Source organism: Procambarus clarkii, chromosome 5, assembly GCF_040958095.1.
Source record: "Procambarus clarkii isolate CNS0578487 chromosome 5, FALCON_Pclarkii_2.0, whole genome shotgun sequence".
Taxonomy (NCBI): Eukaryota; Metazoa; Arthropoda; class Malacostraca; order Decapoda; family Cambaridae; genus Procambarus; species Procambarus clarkii.
In genome coordinates this window covers 21,615,925-21,637,350 of record NC_091154.1, presented here as the reverse complement: position 1 = coordinate 21,637,350, position 21,426 = coordinate 21,615,925, and the positions used below count along the sequence as shown (strand labels likewise).

Sequence of the window (21,426 nt, the reverse complement as noted above, 5' to 3'; positions counted from 1 at the left end):
CATTAGGTCAGGTTCAACACTAACTATTAGATCAGGTTCTAACACTGACCATTAGATCAGGTTCTAACACTGACCATTAGATCAAGTTCTAACACTGACCATTAGATCAGGTACAACATTAACCATTAGATCAGGTTCAACACTAACCATTAGATCAGGTACAACACTAACCATTAGATCAGGTTCTAACACTGACCATTAGATCAGGTTCTAACACTAACCATTAGATCAGGTTCTAACACTGACCATTAGATCAGGTTCAACACTAACTATTAGATCAGGTTCTAACCAATAGATCTAACAGTATCCATTAGATGCAACAGTAACCATTAGATGTAACAGTAACAATTAGATTTAACAGTAACCATTAGATCTAACAGTAACAATTAGATTTAACAGTAACCATTAGATCTAACAGTAACCATTAGATCTAACAGTAACAATTAGATTTAACAGTAACCATTAGATCTAACAGTAACCATTAGATCTAACAGTAACAATTAGATCTAACAGTAACCATTAGATCTAACAGTAACCATTAGATGTGACAGTAACCATTAGATGTAACAGTAACCATTAAATCTAACAGTAACCATTAGATCTAACAGTAACAATTAGATTTAACAGTAACCATTAGATCTAACAGTAACCATTAGATGTAACAGTAACCAATAGATCTAACAGTATCCATTAGATGCAACAGTAACCATTAGATCTAACAGTAACCATTAGATGCAACAGTCACCATTAGATCTAATAGTAACCATTAGATGTAACAGTCACCATTAGATCTAACAGTAACCATCAGATGTAACAGTAACCATTAGATCTAATAGTAACCATTAGATGTAACAGTCACCATTAGATCTAACAGTAACCATTAGATGTAACAGTAACCATTAGATGTAACAGTAACCATTAGATCTAACAGTAACAAGGTTTACCTCCGGCAGGGCTGCCGTGGGAGATGCTAGAGGGCCACCGGTCCAGGTTCAGTAAACAGTTTACACAACTCCGTCACTTGTACACCCACGCTGAGGGTACCTCATACCTCACCTGCCTCACTGTTGTGCCTCACTTGCCTCAGGTAATACTCAACCTTGTCTCAGGTAATACTCAGCCTTGTCTCAGGTAATACTCAGCCTTGTCTCAGGTAATACTCAACCTTGTCTCAGGTAATACTCAGCCTTGTCTCAGGTAATACTCAGTCTTGTCTCAGGTAATACTCAACCTTGTCTCAGGTAATACTCAGCCTTGTCTCAGGTAATACTCAGCCTTGTCTCAGGTAATACTCAGCCTTGTCTCAGGTAATACTCAGCCTTGTCTCAGGTAATACTCAGCCTTATCTCAGGTAATACTCAGCCTTGTCTCAGGTAATGCTCAGCCTTGTCTCAGGTAATACTCAGTCTTGTCTCAGGTAATACTCAACCTTGTCTCAGGTAATGCTCAGCCTTGTCTCAGGTAATACTCAGTCTTGTCTCAAGATGCCAGTATGAGAACACAGAAGGGGCTCAAGACCACTCAAGACGCCAGTGTGAGAACACAGAAGGGGCTCAAGACCACTCAAGATGCCAGTGTGAGAACACAGAAGGGGCTCAAGACCACTCAAGACGCCAGTATGAGAACACAGAAGGGGCTCAAGACGACTCAAGATGCCAGTGTGAGAACACAGAAGGGGCTCAAGACGACTCAAGATGCCAGTGTGAGAACACAGAAGGGGCTCAAGACCACTCAAGATGCCAGTGTGAGAACACAGAAGGGGCTCAAGACCACTCAAGACGCCAGTGTGAGAACACAGAAGGGGCTTAAGACCACTCAAGACGCCAGTATGAGAACACAGAAGGGGCTCAAGACGACTCAAGATGCCAGTGTGAGAACACAGAAGGGGCTCAAGACCACTCAAGACGCCAGTGTGAGAACACAGAAGGGGCTCAAGACGACTCAAGATGCCAGTGTGAGAACACAGAAGGGGCTCAAGACCACTCAAGATGCCAGTGTGAGAACACAGAAGGGGCTCAAGACCACTCAAGATGCCAGTGTGAGAACACAGAAGGGGCTCAAGACCACTCAAGATGCCAGTGTGAGAACACAGAAGGGGCTCAAGACGACTCAAGATGCCAGTGTGAGAACACAGAAGGGGCTCAAGACCACTCAAGATGCCAGTGTGAGAACACAGAAGGGGCTCAAGACGACTCAAGATGCCAGTGTGAGAACACAGAAGGGGCTCAAGACCACTCAAGACGCCAGTGTGAGAACACAGAAGGGGCTCAAGACGACTCAAGATGCCAGTGTGAGAACACAGAAGGGGCTCAAGACCACTCAAGACGCCAGTGTGAGAACACAGAAGGGGCTCAAGACCACTCAAGATGCCAGTGTGAGAAACAGAAGGGGCTCAAGACCACTCAAGATGCCAGTGTGAGAACACAGAAGGGGCTCAAGACCACTCAAGATGCCAGTGTGAGAACACAGAAGGGGCTTAAGACCACTCAAGACGCCAGTATGAGAACACAGAAGGGGCTCAGGACGACTCAAGATGCCAGTGTGAGAACACAGAAGGGGCTCAAGACCACTCAAGACGCCAGTGTGAGAACACAGAAGGGGCTCAAGACCACTCAAGACGCCAGTGTGAGAACACAGAAGGGGCTCAAGACGACTCAAGATGCCAGTGTGAGAACACAGAAGGGGCTCAAGACCACTCAAGACGCCAGTGTGAGAACACAGAAGGGGCTCAAGACCACTCAAGATGCCAGTGTGAGAAACAGAAGGGGCTCAAGACCACTCAAGATGCCAGTGTGAGAACACAGAAGGGGCTCAAGACCACTCAAGATGCCAGTGTGAGAACACAGAAGGGGCTTAAGACCACTCAAGACGCCAGTATGAGAACACAGAAGGGGCTCAAGACGACTCAAGATGCCAGTGTGAGAACACAGAAGGGGCTCAAGACCACTCAAGACGCCAGTGTGAGAACACAGAAGGGGCTCAAGACGACTCAAGATGCCAGTGTGAGAACACAGAAGGGGCTCAAGACCACTCAAGATGCCAGTGTGAGAACACAGAAGGGGCTCAAGACCACTCAAGACGCCAGTGTGAGAACACAGAAGGGGCTCAAGACGACTCAAGATGCCAGTGTGAGAACACAGAAGGGGCTCAAGACCACTCAAGACGCCAGTGTGAGAACACAGAAGGGGCTCAAGACCACTCAAGACGCCAGTGTGAGAACACAGAAGGGGCTCAAGACGACTCAAGATGCCAGTGTGAGAACACAGAAGGGGCTCAAGACAACTCAAGACGCCAGTGTGAGAACACAGAAGGGGCTCAAGACCACTCAAGATGCCAGTGTGAGAAACAGAAGGGGCTCAAGACCACTCAAGATGCCAGTGTGAGAACACAGAAGGGGCTCAAGACCACTCAAGATGCCAGTGTGAGAACACAGAAGGGGCTTAAGACCACTCAAGACGCCAGTATGAGAACACAGAAGGGGCTCAAGACGACTCAAGATGCCAGTGTGAGAACACAGAAGGGGCTCAAGACCACTCAAGATGCCAGTGTGAGAACTCAGAAGGGGCTCAAGACCACTCAAGACGGCAGTGTGAGAACACAGAAGGGGCTCAAGACCACTCAAGATGCCAGTGTGAGAACACAGAAGGGTCTCAAGACCACTCAAGATGCCAGTGTGAGAACACAGAAGGGGCTCAAGACCACTCAAGACGCCAGTGTGAGAACACAGAAGGGGCTCAAGACCACTCAAGATGCCAGTGTGAGAACACAGAAGGGGCTCAAGACCACTCAAGATGCCAGTGTGAGAACACAGAAGGGGCTCAAGACCACTCAAGATGCCAGTGTGAGAACACAGAAGGGGCTCAAGACCACTCAAGATGCCAGTATGAGAACACAGAAGGGGCTCAAGACCACTCAAGATGCCAGTATGAGAACACAGAAGGGGCTCAAGACCACTCAAGACGCCAGTATGAGAACACAGAAGGGGCTCAAGACCACTCAAGATGCCAGTATGAGAACACAGAAGGGGCTCAAGACCACTCAAGACGCCAGTATGAGAACACAGAAGGGGCTCAAGACCACTCAAGATGCCAGTGTGAGAACACAGAAGGGGCTCAAGACCACTCAAGATGCCAGTGTGAGAACACAGAAGGGGTTCAAGACCACTCAAGACGCCAATATGAGAACACAGAAGGGGCTCAAGACCACTCAAGATGCCAGTGTGAGAACACAGAAGGGGCTCAAGACCTCTCAAGACGCCAATATGAGAACACAGAAGGGGCTCAAGACCACTTAGGACACCAGTATGTAGGGCGGGGCAAATGGCTCTCTTTAGTCCATTATTCCGCCCGCCCCCCAGTTAACTAACGAGGACGGGGGAAACAGCTCTTTTTTGTCCGTTATCCCGCCCCCAGTTAGTTAACTATTCTAGAGTTCCCTCAGAGTTCCCACTGCAACCTCTCTAGCTCAACACCTTGTAACCTAGAGAATTGATTACCTAGGTGCTACAACTACAAGGCGCCGTGACTTGATCAGCTACCGCAACTCTAGAGAGAAAACTATAGAACATTTCACTGCCATAAACGTATCAGAGAAACGAAAGGGAAGAGATGAATAATGAAGTAATTAGTGAGGGTTTGGAGGTGAGGGAGGTAGAGAGGAAGGAGGAGTAGGTGGGAGGAGTATGGGGGTCGTCAGGTGAAAGGGAAAAGGGGAAGAGAGGCGGAGGGGAGGAGATGAATAGGAAGTGAGTAGGAAGTAGTGGTAGAGGTAGAAGGGTAGATAGCTAGAAGTAGAAAAGTAGATAGTAGAAGGAGAAGGGCTGCCACCATCCATTCTGGTCAGTACATACATGACAAGGAATGGAACTTGTTTGTATCAAAAGATGTTATCAAAAGGTCATTATTAGTATGTTTCATCTGTATCATGTATCCTGTAAGACTCTTTAACTCAATAACTTCAGGAGTACTCTATACTCTAGTTTGCATATGGTATCCAAAAATCCCAGATCTAGGAACAATTAAAAGCAGATTACAAGTAAAGTGAATCAAGTATATATTTCTCCATAATTCATCAAGTATATTTATCCAAGCAATCAAACTGAAGGTTCACCATGAATATACCAAGTGTCATTACCCAAGAATTCGAGACCATTACCACTGTCTGCCCCCCTGATAGTCACACAACACTAGTAAACACGACTACGTCACCTTCACGTTCACTCACCAAGGACTGAGTCTAAGTTGAATAGAGAGGGGGGGGGGGGAAGGGTCTGCAGTTGACAGACAGCGTCACCCCCCGTCCAGCCGACAGCCTATCTCGGGGGCTGTCTGCTGCCCTGCGCTGCTGTGCTGTCTCTGTTGTCCTATTGCTTATTGCTCTCGCATCTACAGCTCTCCGAGTATATATTGGGGAACCTAGTAGCTAACTCCGCCCACAAGTAGATAGCCTCAGGCACTCTACGAAGCCACACCTAAAACTGGCTGCTTGTTTGAAAGCTATCAGGCTACAATTATCAGATTAGCAGAAGCAAGATGAAATTAGCATGAGCTGACCTCAGGTCAATTTGAGGTCATTAACGCTTAGAGGTGTGAGTTTCAGACCAACAGAATGGCGCCTCTCAAATCCTTGCCTGTGGCTCATGAACTATATATATATTAAATAAAACTAAACAAAACCCCTTTACGGTGTTACAAGTACGAGAACACAGAAGGGGCTCACGGCCACTCAGGACGCCAGTACGAGAACACAGAAGGGGCTCAACACCACTCAGGACGCCAGTACGAGAACACAGAAGGGGCTCACGACCACTCAGGACGCCAGTACGAGAACACAGAAGGGGCTCAACACCACTCAGGACATTAGTACGAGAACACAGAAGCATCATCAGCATACATATTCAAATAATTCTGTATTCCTTCTGGTAGATGGTTTACGTAGACAATGAACATTACTGGCGCAAGAACTGAATCCTGTGGTACTCTGCTAGTAACACTCCTCAGGTCAGATACATTGTCTCTTATTACTACTCTCATCTGTCTGTCAGTTAGAACATTTTTCATCCATGTCAGCAGTCTCCCTGTCACCCCTCCAGCATGTTTCAGTTTCCAGAACAGCCTCTTGTGTGGGAATAGACACAGTCAACCCAACCACCTCTTTCCTGTAGTATCTCTGTGGCTCTATCATAAAAACTAAGATTTGTTACACGGTATCTTTATGTTCGAAAACCATACTGTCTGTCCGTTATTATATCATTACTCTCTAGGTGTTCAACCCCAATTGGTTTTAACTATTTTCCTAATATTTTGACTACCAGGCTTGTTAATGATACGGGTCTATAATTTTGAGGTTCCTCTCAACTATCATTTTTATAGATTGGCTCCATGTTTACATTTTCTTCCATTTATCTGCTAGGATTCCTGTGCACAAGGATTTCTGGAATATTAATTGGAGTGGAATGATCAGCTCAGTTGCACATTCTTGCAGCACCCAAGGTGAAACTCCCTCAGGTTCAATTGCTTTATTTCTTCCTAGCTCCTTGAGTCATTTTTCTACTTCATCTTGAGATACCTTTATATATTCTATGACGTGTCCTGGAATTGGTATTCGGTCCGTTTCTTTGAAATCCTCATTTTGTACAAACACACTTTGGAATTTTGTTGACCAGACCACACACTAGAAGTTGAAGGGACGACGACGTTTCGGTCCGTCCTGGACCATTCTCAAGTCGATTGTGATGAGGTCGCCGTCCCTTCAACTTCTAGTGTGTGGTCTGGTCAACATACTTCAGCCACGTTATTATGACTCATCGCCTACACTTTGGAATTGTTCATTTAGCATTTCACACATTTCTTTTTCATTCTCAGTAGTTCTGTTCCCCTTTCTCAATCTTTGGATGTTATTCTTTACATGCAGCTTACTTTTAATGAGTTTATAGAAAAGGTCTCGATCTATTTTACATTTGTCCACTATACCTTTCTTTCTTCTCTCAAGAGGAGACTGTGGGAGAGATTATAGCCCTTGCGGGTCCTTGTTGGTGTCAATCATGGAATTAACGTGAGACTTGCTAGAATGTTTTATGTATCATTTATACGCTTTGTGATTGACTACAATGCTCTACATATCACACTGTATACTGACAAAGAGCTGAAATCTCTTGAAACCTTGCAAAATGAAGCTATGCGTCTCATCCTTGGGGCTCCAAAGTCCACGAGAATAGTTAATATGAGAGCAGAGTTAAGATTGCCTACCATATGTGGGAGAATTTTGTCTATTAGCACAGCTTTCGGCGTGAAGGCATTGAGTAGATCTAGACAACACATGAAGTTTCAAGCTAAACTTTCTAATATGCTGCACTCACCTGAGGTCTATAGAAGAAGAACGAAATCTGATTATGTATTTTGGTTCTACAAGGTAGCCAACTCCATCAAAATATTAAATATGTACCCAACTCAATTAATGATTAATCAACCAATTACTCCATGGGATAACTGGGATCTATCAGTTGATTTTGTAAATGCGCCCAAGAAAGATAGTGTGCACTCTACATTATTAAAACAGTTAACACTGAAAAGCATCAATGAAAGTCCTCAGAGTATGGGTAACGATGTGTATCAGTGCTATACCGACGGTTCTGTAGAAGAAGGTGGACGATGTACCGGATGTGCATGCAATATATTTGAATAATCTTCTCTCGTACATACAGCAATGAAGCGCGTCAATGACTGGGCAAGTACAACTCAAACCGAACTTGCAGGCATATACCTTGCCACTGAATTTTTAAAAGACAAAGGCAGTGGACTTATATACTGTGACTCGCAGAGTGCACTCCTGGCATTGAACGCACATAGTAGTGACACCCAGAAAATAGTCAGAGATATTCGAATGGATGTTTTAGCTGCTAAAGAAACTAGATTTGAAATTAAATTCCTATGGATACCATCACATGTTGGCATCTCAAGGCATGACACTGTTGATATGCTTGCTAAGACAGCCTGTAGAAAACCAGTGGTAGAAATTGATATGGGTGTTTCATTAGCAGTGACAAAGAGAATACTTAAACAAATATCTAATGAAGATCTCACCGACCTAACAAATTCATAAAGACCATGAAAGTTTTAGCATTAAATATTATGATAGATATCGTGAGGAGACATTCACATATGGGACTGTGACGGTAAAGCGTTGGTGTTCGGCTGTTTCAAAAGCTAGGGGCAGGGCCTCGTCACATAATAGAAAAAAAAGAGAAAAGCTGGAGCTTTCGTCTGTGGTAAGGTAATGGGAAGACACACAAAACACAAGTAAATTAACAATGAAATTTTAATTACTTTAGAAAAACAAGACATGAATAAAGTTAAGCACATAAAAATATAAAAGACAAGTCAACAAACAAAATAATATGAATAATCACTGGCAAATGAAAAGTTAAGACAAGTGAGTTACAGTGATAGCAAAATAAAGTATTAGTGGTGCTGGAATACCGGCTTCGAGCTGCCACCTCCCTTAGTACACGAAAGCCAAGGCTTAGTCTACCAGCGAGAGATGTCAACTGCTTGGAGCACTGAGATATTCTGACAATATTAGCGCACTGCAGCCCAGACGTCAACTTGTGGCGGAGGCGGAGGGCAGGTGCGACGGGACACCAGCCAATCAGCGACAGGCAGGCAAAGGATGAGCAGTTTGCTGGTTACGGCGGTGGTAGGTAGCAGGTGTCACTGTGTGCTGGTTACGATTTGCTCTCTGGGCAAAACGTTTGGCGATACTTGGTGGACGTATCTTCTATATTATCTTGTATATTGACGTACTTTGTAGGGAAGAGCAGACTCAATCTCTCTTGAAAGAGATTATCGTCACAACTCTCCCCCGAAGCCTGCGGTTCTGGAAGAAGTACGTCGTCATGTGGTGGAGTAATAGGTGGAGTTGCTTCTACTTCATAAACTCTGGAGAGGGCGTCGGCTATGATGTTGTCAGAACCCTTGATATAGCGGATCTCCAGGTTGAAATCTTGTAGATATAAAGCCCATCGTAGAAGATGCTGGTTAGTGAATTGGGCTTGATGTAAGAAGCGGAGAGGGTTGTGGTCTGAGAAGATGGTGGTAGACCTGGCACCTTGTAGGTATGGAGCAAAGTGCTGGAGATTCAGGACGATGGATAGTAGCTCCTTTTCAATAGTGCTGTAGTTCCTCTGGTGGGGTTTCAATTTGTAGCTGTAGTAGCTGACAGGTAGAACCTCCTCGCCTAGTTGCTGCATCAGGACACCACCGATGCCGGTACCACTGGCGTCGACATGAAGGACGAAAGGCTTGGTGATATCTGGCGAGGCGAGAATGGGATTAGAACAGAGGAGGAATTTGAGTTGTTCGAAAGCAACGGTTTGCTGCATGGTCCAATTATACCGTTGCTTGGGACTGGTTAATATGATTAATGGCGTGGCGACTGTACTGAAATTTCTCACAAACCTACGGTAGTAGGAGGCAAGACCAAGGAAGCGCAGGAGCTGCTTCCTGGTGGTAGGCTGTGGATAATGCTGGATGGCTTGAGCGTGTGTGTCTAACGGAGCTAGGCTGCCACTCCCTATTACATGACCCAGATAACGCACTTTACCTTTGGCGAGGGTGGACTTGCCCAGGTTGATGGTGAGGCCGGCTGTCAGGAGCTTGGCAAACAGTCGTTGCAGCTGGAGCAGATGTTCGCTCCAGGTGTTGGATGCTACGACGATATCATCCAAATAGGCGTACGTGTTATCCAAGCCCTGGATGACGCTGTTGACAGCTCTCTGAAAGGTGGCCGGGGCATTACATAGTCCGAAAGGAAGGCGTTCATATCTGAAAAGTCCAAAGGGAGTGATAAAGGCAGATATTTCTTTGGCTCGCTCTGTTAAACACACTTGGTAATACCCCTTAAGCAAGTCCACTTGGGGCAAGTACTGGGCATTACCAATGGCGTCAAGAATGTCATCTATCCTTGGCAAGGGGTATGCATCCTTGACAGTCACATTATTTAATTTACGGTAATCCGTACACAGTCTCACCTTACCTTGGGGTTTTGACACCAAGATACAGGGTGAGGCCCAGGGGGACTCACAAGGTGTAGCCAGTCCATGATCCAAGAGGTACTGCACCTCAGCACGCATGACTTCCTTCTTGCTAGGGCTGATTCGGTAGAAAGGTTGACGAATCGGCCGGGTGTCAGGGAGCAGTTGGATGTCGTGCTGGGTAACATTACACTCTTGGGGGTCATCTCGGAACAACTCTTGATGTTCTTTGAAGATCTTGACGAGAGGTGCACTATGATTGTCCTGAAAATAATTGGGAAGATCAGTAAGGATTTCCGAATTAGAAAGCGCTGACTCCTTGTCAGTGCTTTCGGGAGGAGAAGCAGGGAAGGTCTCACTGTGGATGTATGGCTCTGTAAAGGCAGAGTAATTAAGCATGACAGTGGGAGGAGTACCGTTATATAGCTTCAGGAGGTTGACGTGGCACAGCTGGGTCTTCCGCCGCCTATCTGGAGTCTCTAGAACGTAGTTATGGTTGTTTCTGCACTCCTTGATGCGGTAGGGTCCTGAAAACCTGTTTTGTAAAGGAGAACCTGGGATAGGAAAATAAGCAAGTACGAAGTCTCCCGGCTTAAATTTTCTTACTTTGCTGGTCTGGTCGTAATGAGTCTTCATCCTCTCCTGTGCTTTCAATAGATTATCTTGGGCAAAACTGTGGACTCTCTCTAGAATGTGTTGTAGGTTTTGAAGAAACTGAGGCACATTCTGATGCTCACTGAAGGTGGCATCACGTAGAGAGTCTTTGAAAGCCTTGAGGGGAGTACGGCACTTACGTCCGTAGAGCATCTCATAAGGAGATACTCCTAGGGACTCATTGGGAAGACTTCTATATATGCACATTATAAGGTCGATTTGCTTATCCCAATCCTTAGAGGTTTCATTACAAAACTTCTTCAGGAGTGCTTAAATAGTCTGATGACTACGCTCAAGAGAACCCTGTGAAGCAGGATGATAGGGGCTGCACAATACCTGTATGATGTTGAACTCCTCCAGTGTCCTCTTGAAGAGATCACTGGTGAAGTTGGTGCCACAGTCGCTCTGAACCTCCCTTGGAAATCCATACTGGGTGAAGATCTTCAATAAGTGTTTCACAACCGTAGCAGCAGTAATGTTCTTTACTGGAACTGCTATGGGGAATCTGGTGGTAGGACACAAGATGGTTAAGATATAGGCGTTACCTGAACTGGTCCGAGGTAAAGGACCAACACAGTCTATAATAAGTCTGTGGAAAGGTTCCGCAGGCACCTGTATGGGAATCAGTGGCGCTCTGGGAATAGAGATGTTCGGTTTACCTGCCATCTGACATGTATGACACTGTTTGACGTACTGTTTGACGCTATTTACCATACCTGGCCAGTAGTAGTCTTGACGGATTCCATGGTAAGTCTTGTTAAATCCGTAGTGGGAGAGTGCTCCGTGGGCCAGGTGTAGAATAGTGGGCCGCAGGCTGGCAGGAATCACTAGTTGTTCGACATTGGCCCAATCGTCCTCCTCCTTCAGTTTACTGGGTCTATATCTGCGGTAGAGCAACTCGTTCTCTAGGAAGAACCCAGGAATACTGTCAGGTTGAGTCTCAGCCTGGAAAAATAATGGTGTTAATTAAGGTAATATCTTCCCTCTGTAACTTACGGAACTCCAACGTGGTCAGATTCGGGGGTAGTTTCTGAGGGTCTTGAGGGACAGCGGTAGTAGTAGAGTCAGCTGGCTGTGGTCGTGCAGCTTGTGCACGGGTGGTCACTAAAACCGGAGGAGAAACTTCATCACTCTCCTGAACCTTTGTTGGAACATACTCAAAAATGGGATTATCCATCACAGAGGTACACACCTGGGGTTTGTCCATGACGATCAGGTTGGTCGGTTACAGGTCTTCTGCCAAGTCGTTGCCCAGGAGAAGTTGCACTCCAGGCATGGGAAAAGGCTTTTCCCTGATGGCGACTTGGACTTCTCCGCTCACGAAGGGACAATCCAGGTGGACTCTGGCGAGAGGATAAGGAGTGGTAGCAGTGAGGTCAGTGATGAAGACAGTTTCTCCGGTGTAGGCGATGTTGGGCACAGCCGACTTCAAAATAATGGATTGAAGAGCCGCTGTGTCCCTCAAGATCTTCAGTTTGAAACGTCCCTCCGGATTTGAACCGTTGGTAGAGACAGTTCCAGTATACAGGTGTTTACTGAAAAGAGAAAGATCATTAACATGAACACCAACATTCATCACAGGCTTACCGGACTTAGGAGGAGTCTGTTTGGGTTTTGTCGTTTCGGTGGTTCCTTTGTATTGAGACTTACCACATTTATCTATGGTATGTCCATAGAGTCTACAATACTTACAGTACAATTGCGAGACAGCTTGATCGGTACTCACTTTCTCGTAACTGTACCACGACTTCTTACTGGAAGATGGTTCTGGTGTCAGCCGGTGGATGAGGCTGTAAGTGTCAGCCGACTTAGCACACTTTAGGTAGTCGGTTTCTTCTTTATCTGCTAAATATAGACGGACAGGAGGCGGCACACGCCTCAAGAATTCTTCAACTAGCATCAGGTTGACGAGTTCTGCAAAGGTAGACATGTGCTGCTTCCAGCCATTTCATAAAATATCTCCTTTTGGTATTAGCAAACTCGAGAAAGGTAGTGGTACTTGCCTTCAGGTGGTCACGGAATTTCCTTCGATAACTTTCGGTGGAGAGAAGGTAGGCGTCCAACACTGCTTGTTTCAGAGTCTGGTAGTCATTCTCAGACGCCAAAGTACTGAGTGTAACTGCAGCTCTACCTGTGAGATGTACTCTGAGAAGGGTGGCCCATTGGTCGGCAGGCCAAACTAAGTTGATTAGCAAGGGTTTCAAAGGTGGTGAAAAACACATCAACTTCTATCTCTACGAATGTCGGTCAGGTGAAGTCACAGTGAGAGGTTGTGTTAACCGGAGCTCCTGAGTGTTGTTATATTATCATAGCAATATGGAAGTTGTAGTGAAGGACCTGGTGACTCTAGTGGGAGCCCTGAGGACAGAGTTGGACTCTCTGCGGGAGGAGGTGCGTCAGCTTAAAAAACAACGAGAAGTAACGAAGGAGGAGACCAGCAGTAAAGGGACCTCGTCTTGGAGAGTTGCGAAAGACAGGGGCCTTAAGAAGACTTTGATAAAGCCGCCTTCAAACGCCATAGCAACTTCAAATTCATTTGACGTTTTGGAGGACGAGTGCTGTGGAGAGACTGTGGATTGCGCAAAAGGGAAAGCAACGAAGAGAAAGGAAGCGCAGGCCCCTCAGAAAGTAAAGGAAGTACCTAAGCAAACATTAGTTGTGGGAGATTCCCAGATAAGGTATTTGGATAGAACGTTTTGTGCTAGAGATAGGGGGAACAGGTTAAGGGTTTGCTATCCCGGAGCTGGCATTGGTGATATTATAAACAACATGAATGATATTATGGCTGGTAATGGGAACAATCCCATTATTTGCATTAGCGTGGGAGGAAATGATGTTGGTCGAGTCAGGAGTGAGGAACTGATTCAGAGGTATAAAACAGCCATAGAGTTAGTTAGGAGCAAGGGAGGAATCCCGATCATATGTGGCATTCTTCCAAGAAAGGGAGTGGGAAATGAATGGATATCGAGGGCACTTGGTGTCAATTGCCGGCTGGAAAGATATTGCAAATCAAATGCAATATCTTTCATAGACAACTGGGAACACTTCTATGGAAGAAATGAAATGTATGCTCGTGATGGGGTGCATCTATCGAGAGCTGGGGTTGTTGCTGTTGCGAACTCGCTAGAAGAAGTGGTTAGAGGTGTTTGTTTGGGTTTAAACTGTTAGTAGATAGAGGTATGGGAATTGATTTGGAGGAAGGAGGTAATAAAAGTATGTGTTTGTGGGAGAAAGGAATTGGCAAAACGATCAGGGAAAGAGAAGGTCCGCAAAATAACAATTCACTTAGGGTATATTACACTAACAGTAGAAGTCTAAGAAATAAAATTAACGAATTAAATGCTCTTGTCTGCACAGAAAAAATAGATATTATTGCACTTACCGAAACGTGGATGAATGTAGAAAATAGAGAACTATTAGCTGAATACCAAATATATGGATTTAAACTATTTCACACAGATAGATATATTAGACGAGGAGGTGGAGTAGCCATATATGTTAGGGACAATTTGAAATGTAGTCTCAAAGAGGGAATCAAAACAGAGCCACACACAGAAACTATTTGGATTGAATTAAACGAAAAAGCTAATAATATTATAATAGGAGTAATATATAGGCCACCAAATTTAGACAGAATGGAAGCAAAGCATCTATGGGATGAAATATCTAGAGCATCTAGATCTAACAGTATTTATGTCATGGGTGACTTTAATTTTAGCGGAATAAACTGGTTGAACAAAACAGGGAATAGTGAAGCAGAAGATTTTCTAGAATTAATTGACGATTGCTTTCTTACGCAACACATTAAGGAACCAACACGGGAAAATAATATTTTAGATTTAGTGTTAACTAACAGGGAAACGCAAATTAATGACATCGAAATAGGGAGTGAGCTAGGGAGCAGTGATCACAAAGAAATCAGATTTAGCATAGAATGGAATAGACCAGTAGGAGAAAATTCTGTTAAAGTGCCAGATTTTCGAAAAGCTGATTTTAATAGCCTAAGAAATTTTTTGGGTCAAATTGATTGGAAAGGCTTGGGTATGGGGTGTGGGCCCGTCTTGGAGCGAGACATGAACCCAGCGATAGGTGACTTAAATGGGGATTTCGATGTGGATTCAATATATAACTTATTTAAGAATATTCTAAACAAAGCACAGGAACGTAGTATACCATACAAATTGAATAGATCGTATACTAATGACCCAAAGTGGATAACAAAGAATTTGAAGAACCTTATAGGTAAAAAGAGAGCATGGTACAAAAGGATTAAAAATGGGGAGGTCACTTTAGAACAGGAATTCGTACAACTGGTTAGAAATGTTAAAAAAGAGATAAGGAAAGCAAAAAGAAACTATGAAGTTCGCATAGCAGGGCAAGCAAAGACAAATCCTAAAGGGTTTTTTCAGTTATATCGTACTAAGACTAGGGAAAGGATAGGTCCATTAAAAACTGAGACAGGTCAAATAACAGATAGTGATGAAGAGATGAGTAGTATTTTTAATAAATATTTTGTATCTGTATTTACTAAAGAGGAACTTAACAATATGCCTTCAGCCGAACAAGTCTATGTGGGTGGGGACGAGGACAGGTTGACGAGTTTAGCAGTTACCAGGGAGGATGTTCTTAAACAAATAGTAAAACTCAAACCAAACAAATCCCCAGGGCCGGATGAAGTGTTTGCTAGGGTGCTTAAAGAATGCAAAGAGGAGCTTTGTGACCCACTGTCAACCATATTTAATAAATCAATAGAGTCAGGCAGAGTGCCAGAGTTTTGGAAAGTTGCTAATGTGATACCAGTTTTTAAGAAAGGAGATAGATCACTTGCGTCTAACTATCGACCAATTACCCTAACGTCTATTGTGGGAAAGTTACTCGAATCTATAATAGCAAATAAAATTCGTCTTCATCTTGAAAAACATAAATTAATAATTGAGTCGCAACATGGTTTTATAAATGGCCGTTCATGTTTAACAAATTTGTTATCTTTTTATTCTAGCATTGTTGAGGCAGTTGATAGTGGTAAGGATTGCGATGTTGTATACCTTGACTTTAGCAAAGCTTTTGATACAGTGCCACATGAAAGACTGATTAAAAAAATAGAGTCTCATGGTATTGGGGGTGCTATATTAAGCTGGATTAGGGCATGGCTATACCAAAGGAAACAGAGAGTTAGTATAAATGGAATCAAGTCAGAGTGGGAAAATGTTGTAAGTGGAGTGCCTCAAGGCTCTGTCCTGGGACCTCTGTTGTTTATAATATATATAAATGATTTAGATTCAGGTTTGAGTAGCAACATTTGCAAATTTGCCGATGATACGAAAATCGGTAGGGAAATTAATTCGGAGGAGGACTCACTATCACTTCAAGTTGATCTAGATAGGGTTTTGAAATGGTCAAAGGATTGGCAGATGCAGTTTAATGCTGATAAATGTAAGTTCTGAGGTTAGGTAATGATGATAGAGTTACAAGATACGAGCTAGATGGTGTTGTGATTGCGAAGTCGGATTGCGAAAGGGATCTGGGAGTTATGATTAGTAAGAATTTAAAACAAAAGGATCAATGCATAAATGTTCGTAATAAGGCAAATCGGACACTTGGATTTATTAATCGCAGCGTTAGTAACAAGACACCTGGTGTGGTTCTCAAGCTATATCTTGCTCTAGTTAGGCCCCATTTAGATTATGCAGTTCAGTTTTGGTCGCCATATTATAGAATGGATATAAATTCACTTGAACGTGTCCAGCGTAGGATGACTAAGTTAATTCCCCAAATTAGAAATCTTTCATATGAAGAAAGATTCACCTGATCTCAGTCGGTCAGGTGAAGTCACAGTGAGAGGTTGTGTTAACCGGAGCTCCTGAGTGTTGTTATATTATCATAGGCAATATGGAAGTTGTAGTGAAGGACCTGGTGACTCTAGTGGGAGCCCTGAGGACAGAGTTGGACTCTCTGCGGGAGGAGGTGCGTCAGCTTAAAAAACAACGAGAAGTAACGAAGGAGGAGACCAGCAGTAAAGGGACCTCGTCTTGGAGAGTTGCGGAAAGACAGGGGCCTTAAGAAGACTTTGATAAAGCCGCCTTCAAACGCCATAGCAACTTCAAATTCATTGACGTTTTGGAGGACGAGTGCTGTGGAGAGACTGTGGATCGCGCAAAAGGGAAAGCAACGAAGAGAAAGGAAGCGCAGGCCCCTCAGAAAGTAAAGGAAGTACCTAAGCAAACATTAGTTGTGGGAGATTCCCAGATAAGGTATTTGGATAGAACGTTTTGTGCTAGAGATAGGGGGAACAGGTTAAGGGTTTGCTATCCCGGAGCTGGCATTGGTGATATTATAAACAACATGAATGATATTATGGCTGGTAATGGGAAACAATCCCATTATTTGCATTAGCGTGGGAGGAAATGATGTTGGTCGAGTCAGGAGTGAGGAACTGATTCAGAGGTATAAAACAGCCATAGAGTTAGTTAGGAGCAAGGGAGGAATCCCGATCATATGTGGCATTCTTCCAAGAAAGGGAGTGGGAAATGAATGGATATCGAGGGCACTTGGTGTCAATTGCCGGCTGGAAAGATATTGCAAATCAAATGCAATATCTTTCATAGACAACTGGGAACACTTCTATGGAAGAAATGAAATGTATGCTCGTGATGGGGTGCATCTATCGAGAGCTGGGGTTGTTGCTGTTGCGAACTCGCTAGAAGAAGTGGTTAGCGGTGTTTGTTTGGGTTTAAACTGTTAGTAGATAGAGGTATGGGAATTGATTTGGAGGAAGGAGGTAATAAAAGTATGTGTTTGTGGGAGAAAGGAATTGGCAAAACGATCAGGGAAAGAGAAGGTCCGCAAAATAACAATTCACTTAGGGTATATTACACTAACAGTAGAAGTCTAAGAAATAAAATTAACGAATTAAATGCTCTTGTCTGCACAGAAAAAATAGATATTATTGCACTTACCGAAACGTGGATGAATGTAGAAAATAGAGAACTATTAGCTGAATATCAAATATATGGATTTAAACTATTTCACACAGATAGATATATTAGACGAGGAGGTGGAGTAGCCATATATGTTAGGGACAATTTGAAATGTAGTCTCAAAGAGGGAATCAAAACAGAGCCACACACAGAAACTATTTGGATTGAATTAAACGAAAAAGCTAATAATATTATAATAGGAGTAATATATAGGCCACCAAATTTAGACAGAATGGAAGCAAAGCATCTATGGGATGAAATATCTAGAGCATTTAGATCTAACAGTATTTATGTCATGGGTGACTTTAATTTTAGCGGAATAAACTGGTTGAACAAAACAGGGAATAGTGAAGCAGAAGATTTTCTAGAATTAATTGACGATTGCTTTCTTACGCAACACATTAAGGAACCAACACGGGAAAATAATATTTTAGATTTAGTGTTAACTAACAGGGAAACGCAAATTAATGACATCGAAATAGGGAGTGAGCTAGGGAGCAGTGATCACAAAGAAATCAGATTTAGCATAGAATGGAATAGACCAGTAGGAGAAAATTCTGTTAAAGTGCCAGATTTTCGAAAAGCTGATTTTAATAGCCTAAGAAATTTTTTGGGTCAAATTGATTGGAAAGGCTTGGGTATGGGGTGTGGGCCGGTCTTGGAGCGAGACATGAACCCAGCGATAGGTGACTTAAATGGGGATTTCGATGTGGATTCAATATATAACTTATTTAAGAATATTCTAAACAAAGCACAGGAACGTAGTATACCATACAAATTGAATAGATCGTATACTAATGACCCAAAGTGGATAACAAAGAATTTGAAGAACCTTATAGGTAAAAAGAGAGCTTGGTACAAAAGGATTAAAAATGGGGAGGTCACTTTAGAACAGGAATTCGTACAACTGGTTAGAAATGTTAAAAAAGAGATAAGGAAAGCAAAAGAAACTATGAAGTTCGCATAGCAGGGCAAGCAAAGACAAATCCTAAAGGGTTTTTTTCAGTTATATCGTACTAAGACTAGGGAAAGGATAGGTCCATTAAAAACTGAGACAGGTCAAATAACAGATAGTGATGAAGAGATGAGTAGTATTTTTAATAAATATTTTGTATCTGTATTTACTAAAGAGGAACTTAACAATATGCCTTCAGCCGAACAAGTCTATGTGGGTGGGGATGAGGACAGGTTGACGAGTTTAGCAGTTACCAGGGAGGATGTTCTTAAACAAATAGTAAAACTCAAACCAAACAAATCCCCAGGGCCGGATGAAGTGTTTGCTAGGGTGCTTAAAGAATGCAAAGAGGAGCTTTGTGACCCACTGTCAACCATATTTAATAAATCAATAGAGTCAGGCAGAGTGCCGGAGTTTTGGAAAGTTGCTAATGTGATACCAGTTTTTAAGAAAGGAGATAGATCACTTGCGTCTAACTATCGACCAATTAGCCTAACGTCTATTGTGGGAAAGTTACTCGAATCTATAATAGCAAATAAAATTCGTCTTCATCTTGAAAAACATAAATTAATAATTGAGTCGCAACATGGTTTTATAAATGGCCGTTCATGTTTAACAAATTTGTTATCTTTTTATTCTAGCATTGTTGAGGCAGTTGATAGTGGTAAGGATTGCGATGTTGTATACCTTGACTTTAGCAAAGCTTTTGATACAGTGCCACATGAAAGACTGATTAAAAAAATAGAGTCTCATGGTATTGGGGGTGCTATATTAAGCTGGATTAGGGCATGGCTATACCAAAGGAAACAGAGAGTTAGTATAAATGGAATCAAGTCAGAGTGGGAAAATGTTGTAAGTGGAGTGCCTCAAGGCTCTGTCCTGGGACCTCTGTTGTTTATAATATATATAAATGATTTAGATTCAGGTTTGAGTAGCAACATTTGCAAATTTGCCGATGATACGAAAATCGGTAGGGAAATTAATTCGGAGGAGGACTCACTATCACTTCAAGTTGATCTAGATAGGGTTTTGAAATGGTCAAAGGATTGGCAGATGCAGTTTAATGCTGATAAATGTAAAGTTCTGAGGTTAGGTAATGATGATAGAGTTACAAGATACGAGCTAGATGGTGTTGTGATTGCGAAGTCGGATTGCGAAAGGGATCTGGGAGTTATGATTAGTAAGAATTTAAAACAAAAGGATCAATGCATAAATGTTCGTAATAAGGCAAATCGGACACTTGGATTTATTAATCGCAGCGTTAGTAACAAGACACCTGGTGTGGTTCTCAAGCTATATCTTGCTCTAGTTAGGCCCCATTTAGATTATGCAGTTCAGTTTTGGTCGCCATATTATAGAATGGATATAAATTCACTTGAACGTGTCCAGCATAGGATGACTAAGTTAATTCCCCAAATTAGAAATCTTTCATATGAAGAAAGATTAACAAAGCTTAAGTTGCATTCACTGGAAAGGCGAAGAGTTAGGGGCGACATGATAGAGGTTTACAAGTGGGTGAATGGACATAACAAGGGGGATATTAATAGGGTATTAAAAGTATCAATACAGGACAGAACACGAAACAATGGGTATAAATTGGATAAGTTTAGATTTAGGAAAGACTTGGGTAAATACTGGTTCAGTAACAGGGTTGTAGATTTGTGGAACCAATTGCCGCGTAACGTGGTGGAGGTGGGGTCCCTCGATTGTTTCAAGCGCGGGTTGGACAAGTATATGAGTGGGATTGGGTGGTTATAGAATAGGAGCTGCCTCGTATGGGATAATAGGCCTTCTGCAGTTACCTTTGTTCTTATGTTCTTATATTAATAGGGTACTAAAAGTATCAACACAAGACAGAACACGAAACAATGGGTATAAATTGGATAAGTTTAGATTTAGGAAAGACTTGGGTAAATACTGGTTCAGTAACAGGGTTGTTGATTTGTGGAACCAATTGCCGCGTAACATTGTGGAGGTGGGGTCCCTCGATTGTTTCAAGCATGGGTTGGACATGTATATGAGTGGGATTGGGTGGTTATAAATAGGAGCTGCCTCGTATGGGCCAACAGGCCTTCTGCAGTTGCCTTTGTTCTTATGTTCTTATGTTCTTATTAACAAAGCTTAAGTTGCATTCACTGGAAAGGCGAAGAGTTAGGGGTGACATGATAGAGGTTTACAAGTGGATGAATGGACATAACCGGGGGGATATTAATAGGGTATTAAAAGTATCAACACAGGACAGAACACGAAACAATGGATATAAATTGGATAAGTTTAGATTTAGGAAAGACTTGGGTAAATACTGGTTCAGTAACAGGGTTGTTGATTTGTGGAACCAATTGCCGCGTAACATTGTGGAGGTGGGGTCCCTCGATTGTTTCAAGCACGGGTTGGACAAGTATATGAGTGGGATTGGGTGGTTATAGAATAGGAGCTGCCTCGTATGGGCCAATAGGCCTTCTGCAGTTACCTTTGTTCTTATGTTCTTATGAATGGTGGCATTAACTTACTTGCATGTGATATATTAAAACTGACGGGAAGATTGGCGGTAGCTTGCTGGCGTTGAACGAGGTGTTAAGTTTCCAACGCGAATTCTCGTTGACGACATTCCATAGTCAGGGTTGCTTGTTGTCTGTCATGTTCGTGTTGCATCTCCAATTGGCGTTGTTTTGTTTCAAGTTGTATTCGTTCCCGCTCACTGAGTATTGCAACCTCACGTTCTTATTCTTCTTTCCTCAAGGCAGCTTCACGTTCCTTGAGGGCGATTTCACGTTCTTGTTCTTCCTTCCTCAAGGCAGCCTCACGTTCTT

At 43.1% G+C, this 21,426-nt stretch overlaps 1 protein-coding gene across 2 annotated transcripts in view; it reads left to right on the top strand.

Annotated features, from left to right (window-relative positions):
• LOC123763897 (huntingtin-interacting protein 1) overlaps positions 1 to 21,426 on the top strand; it is a 95,871-nt gene that overhangs the window by 57,692 nt on the left and 16,753 nt on the right. Inside the window, exon 6 of one of the 2 annotated variants that reach the window (XM_069339941.1) lies at positions 939 to 1,087. In XM_069339941.1, the coding sequence (XP_069196042.1) occupies positions 939 to 1,087 (149 nt within the window). The remainder of the gene's footprint in view (positions 1 to 938; positions 1,088 to 21,426) is intronic. The other variant, XM_045751204.2, reaches the window with a different exon arrangement.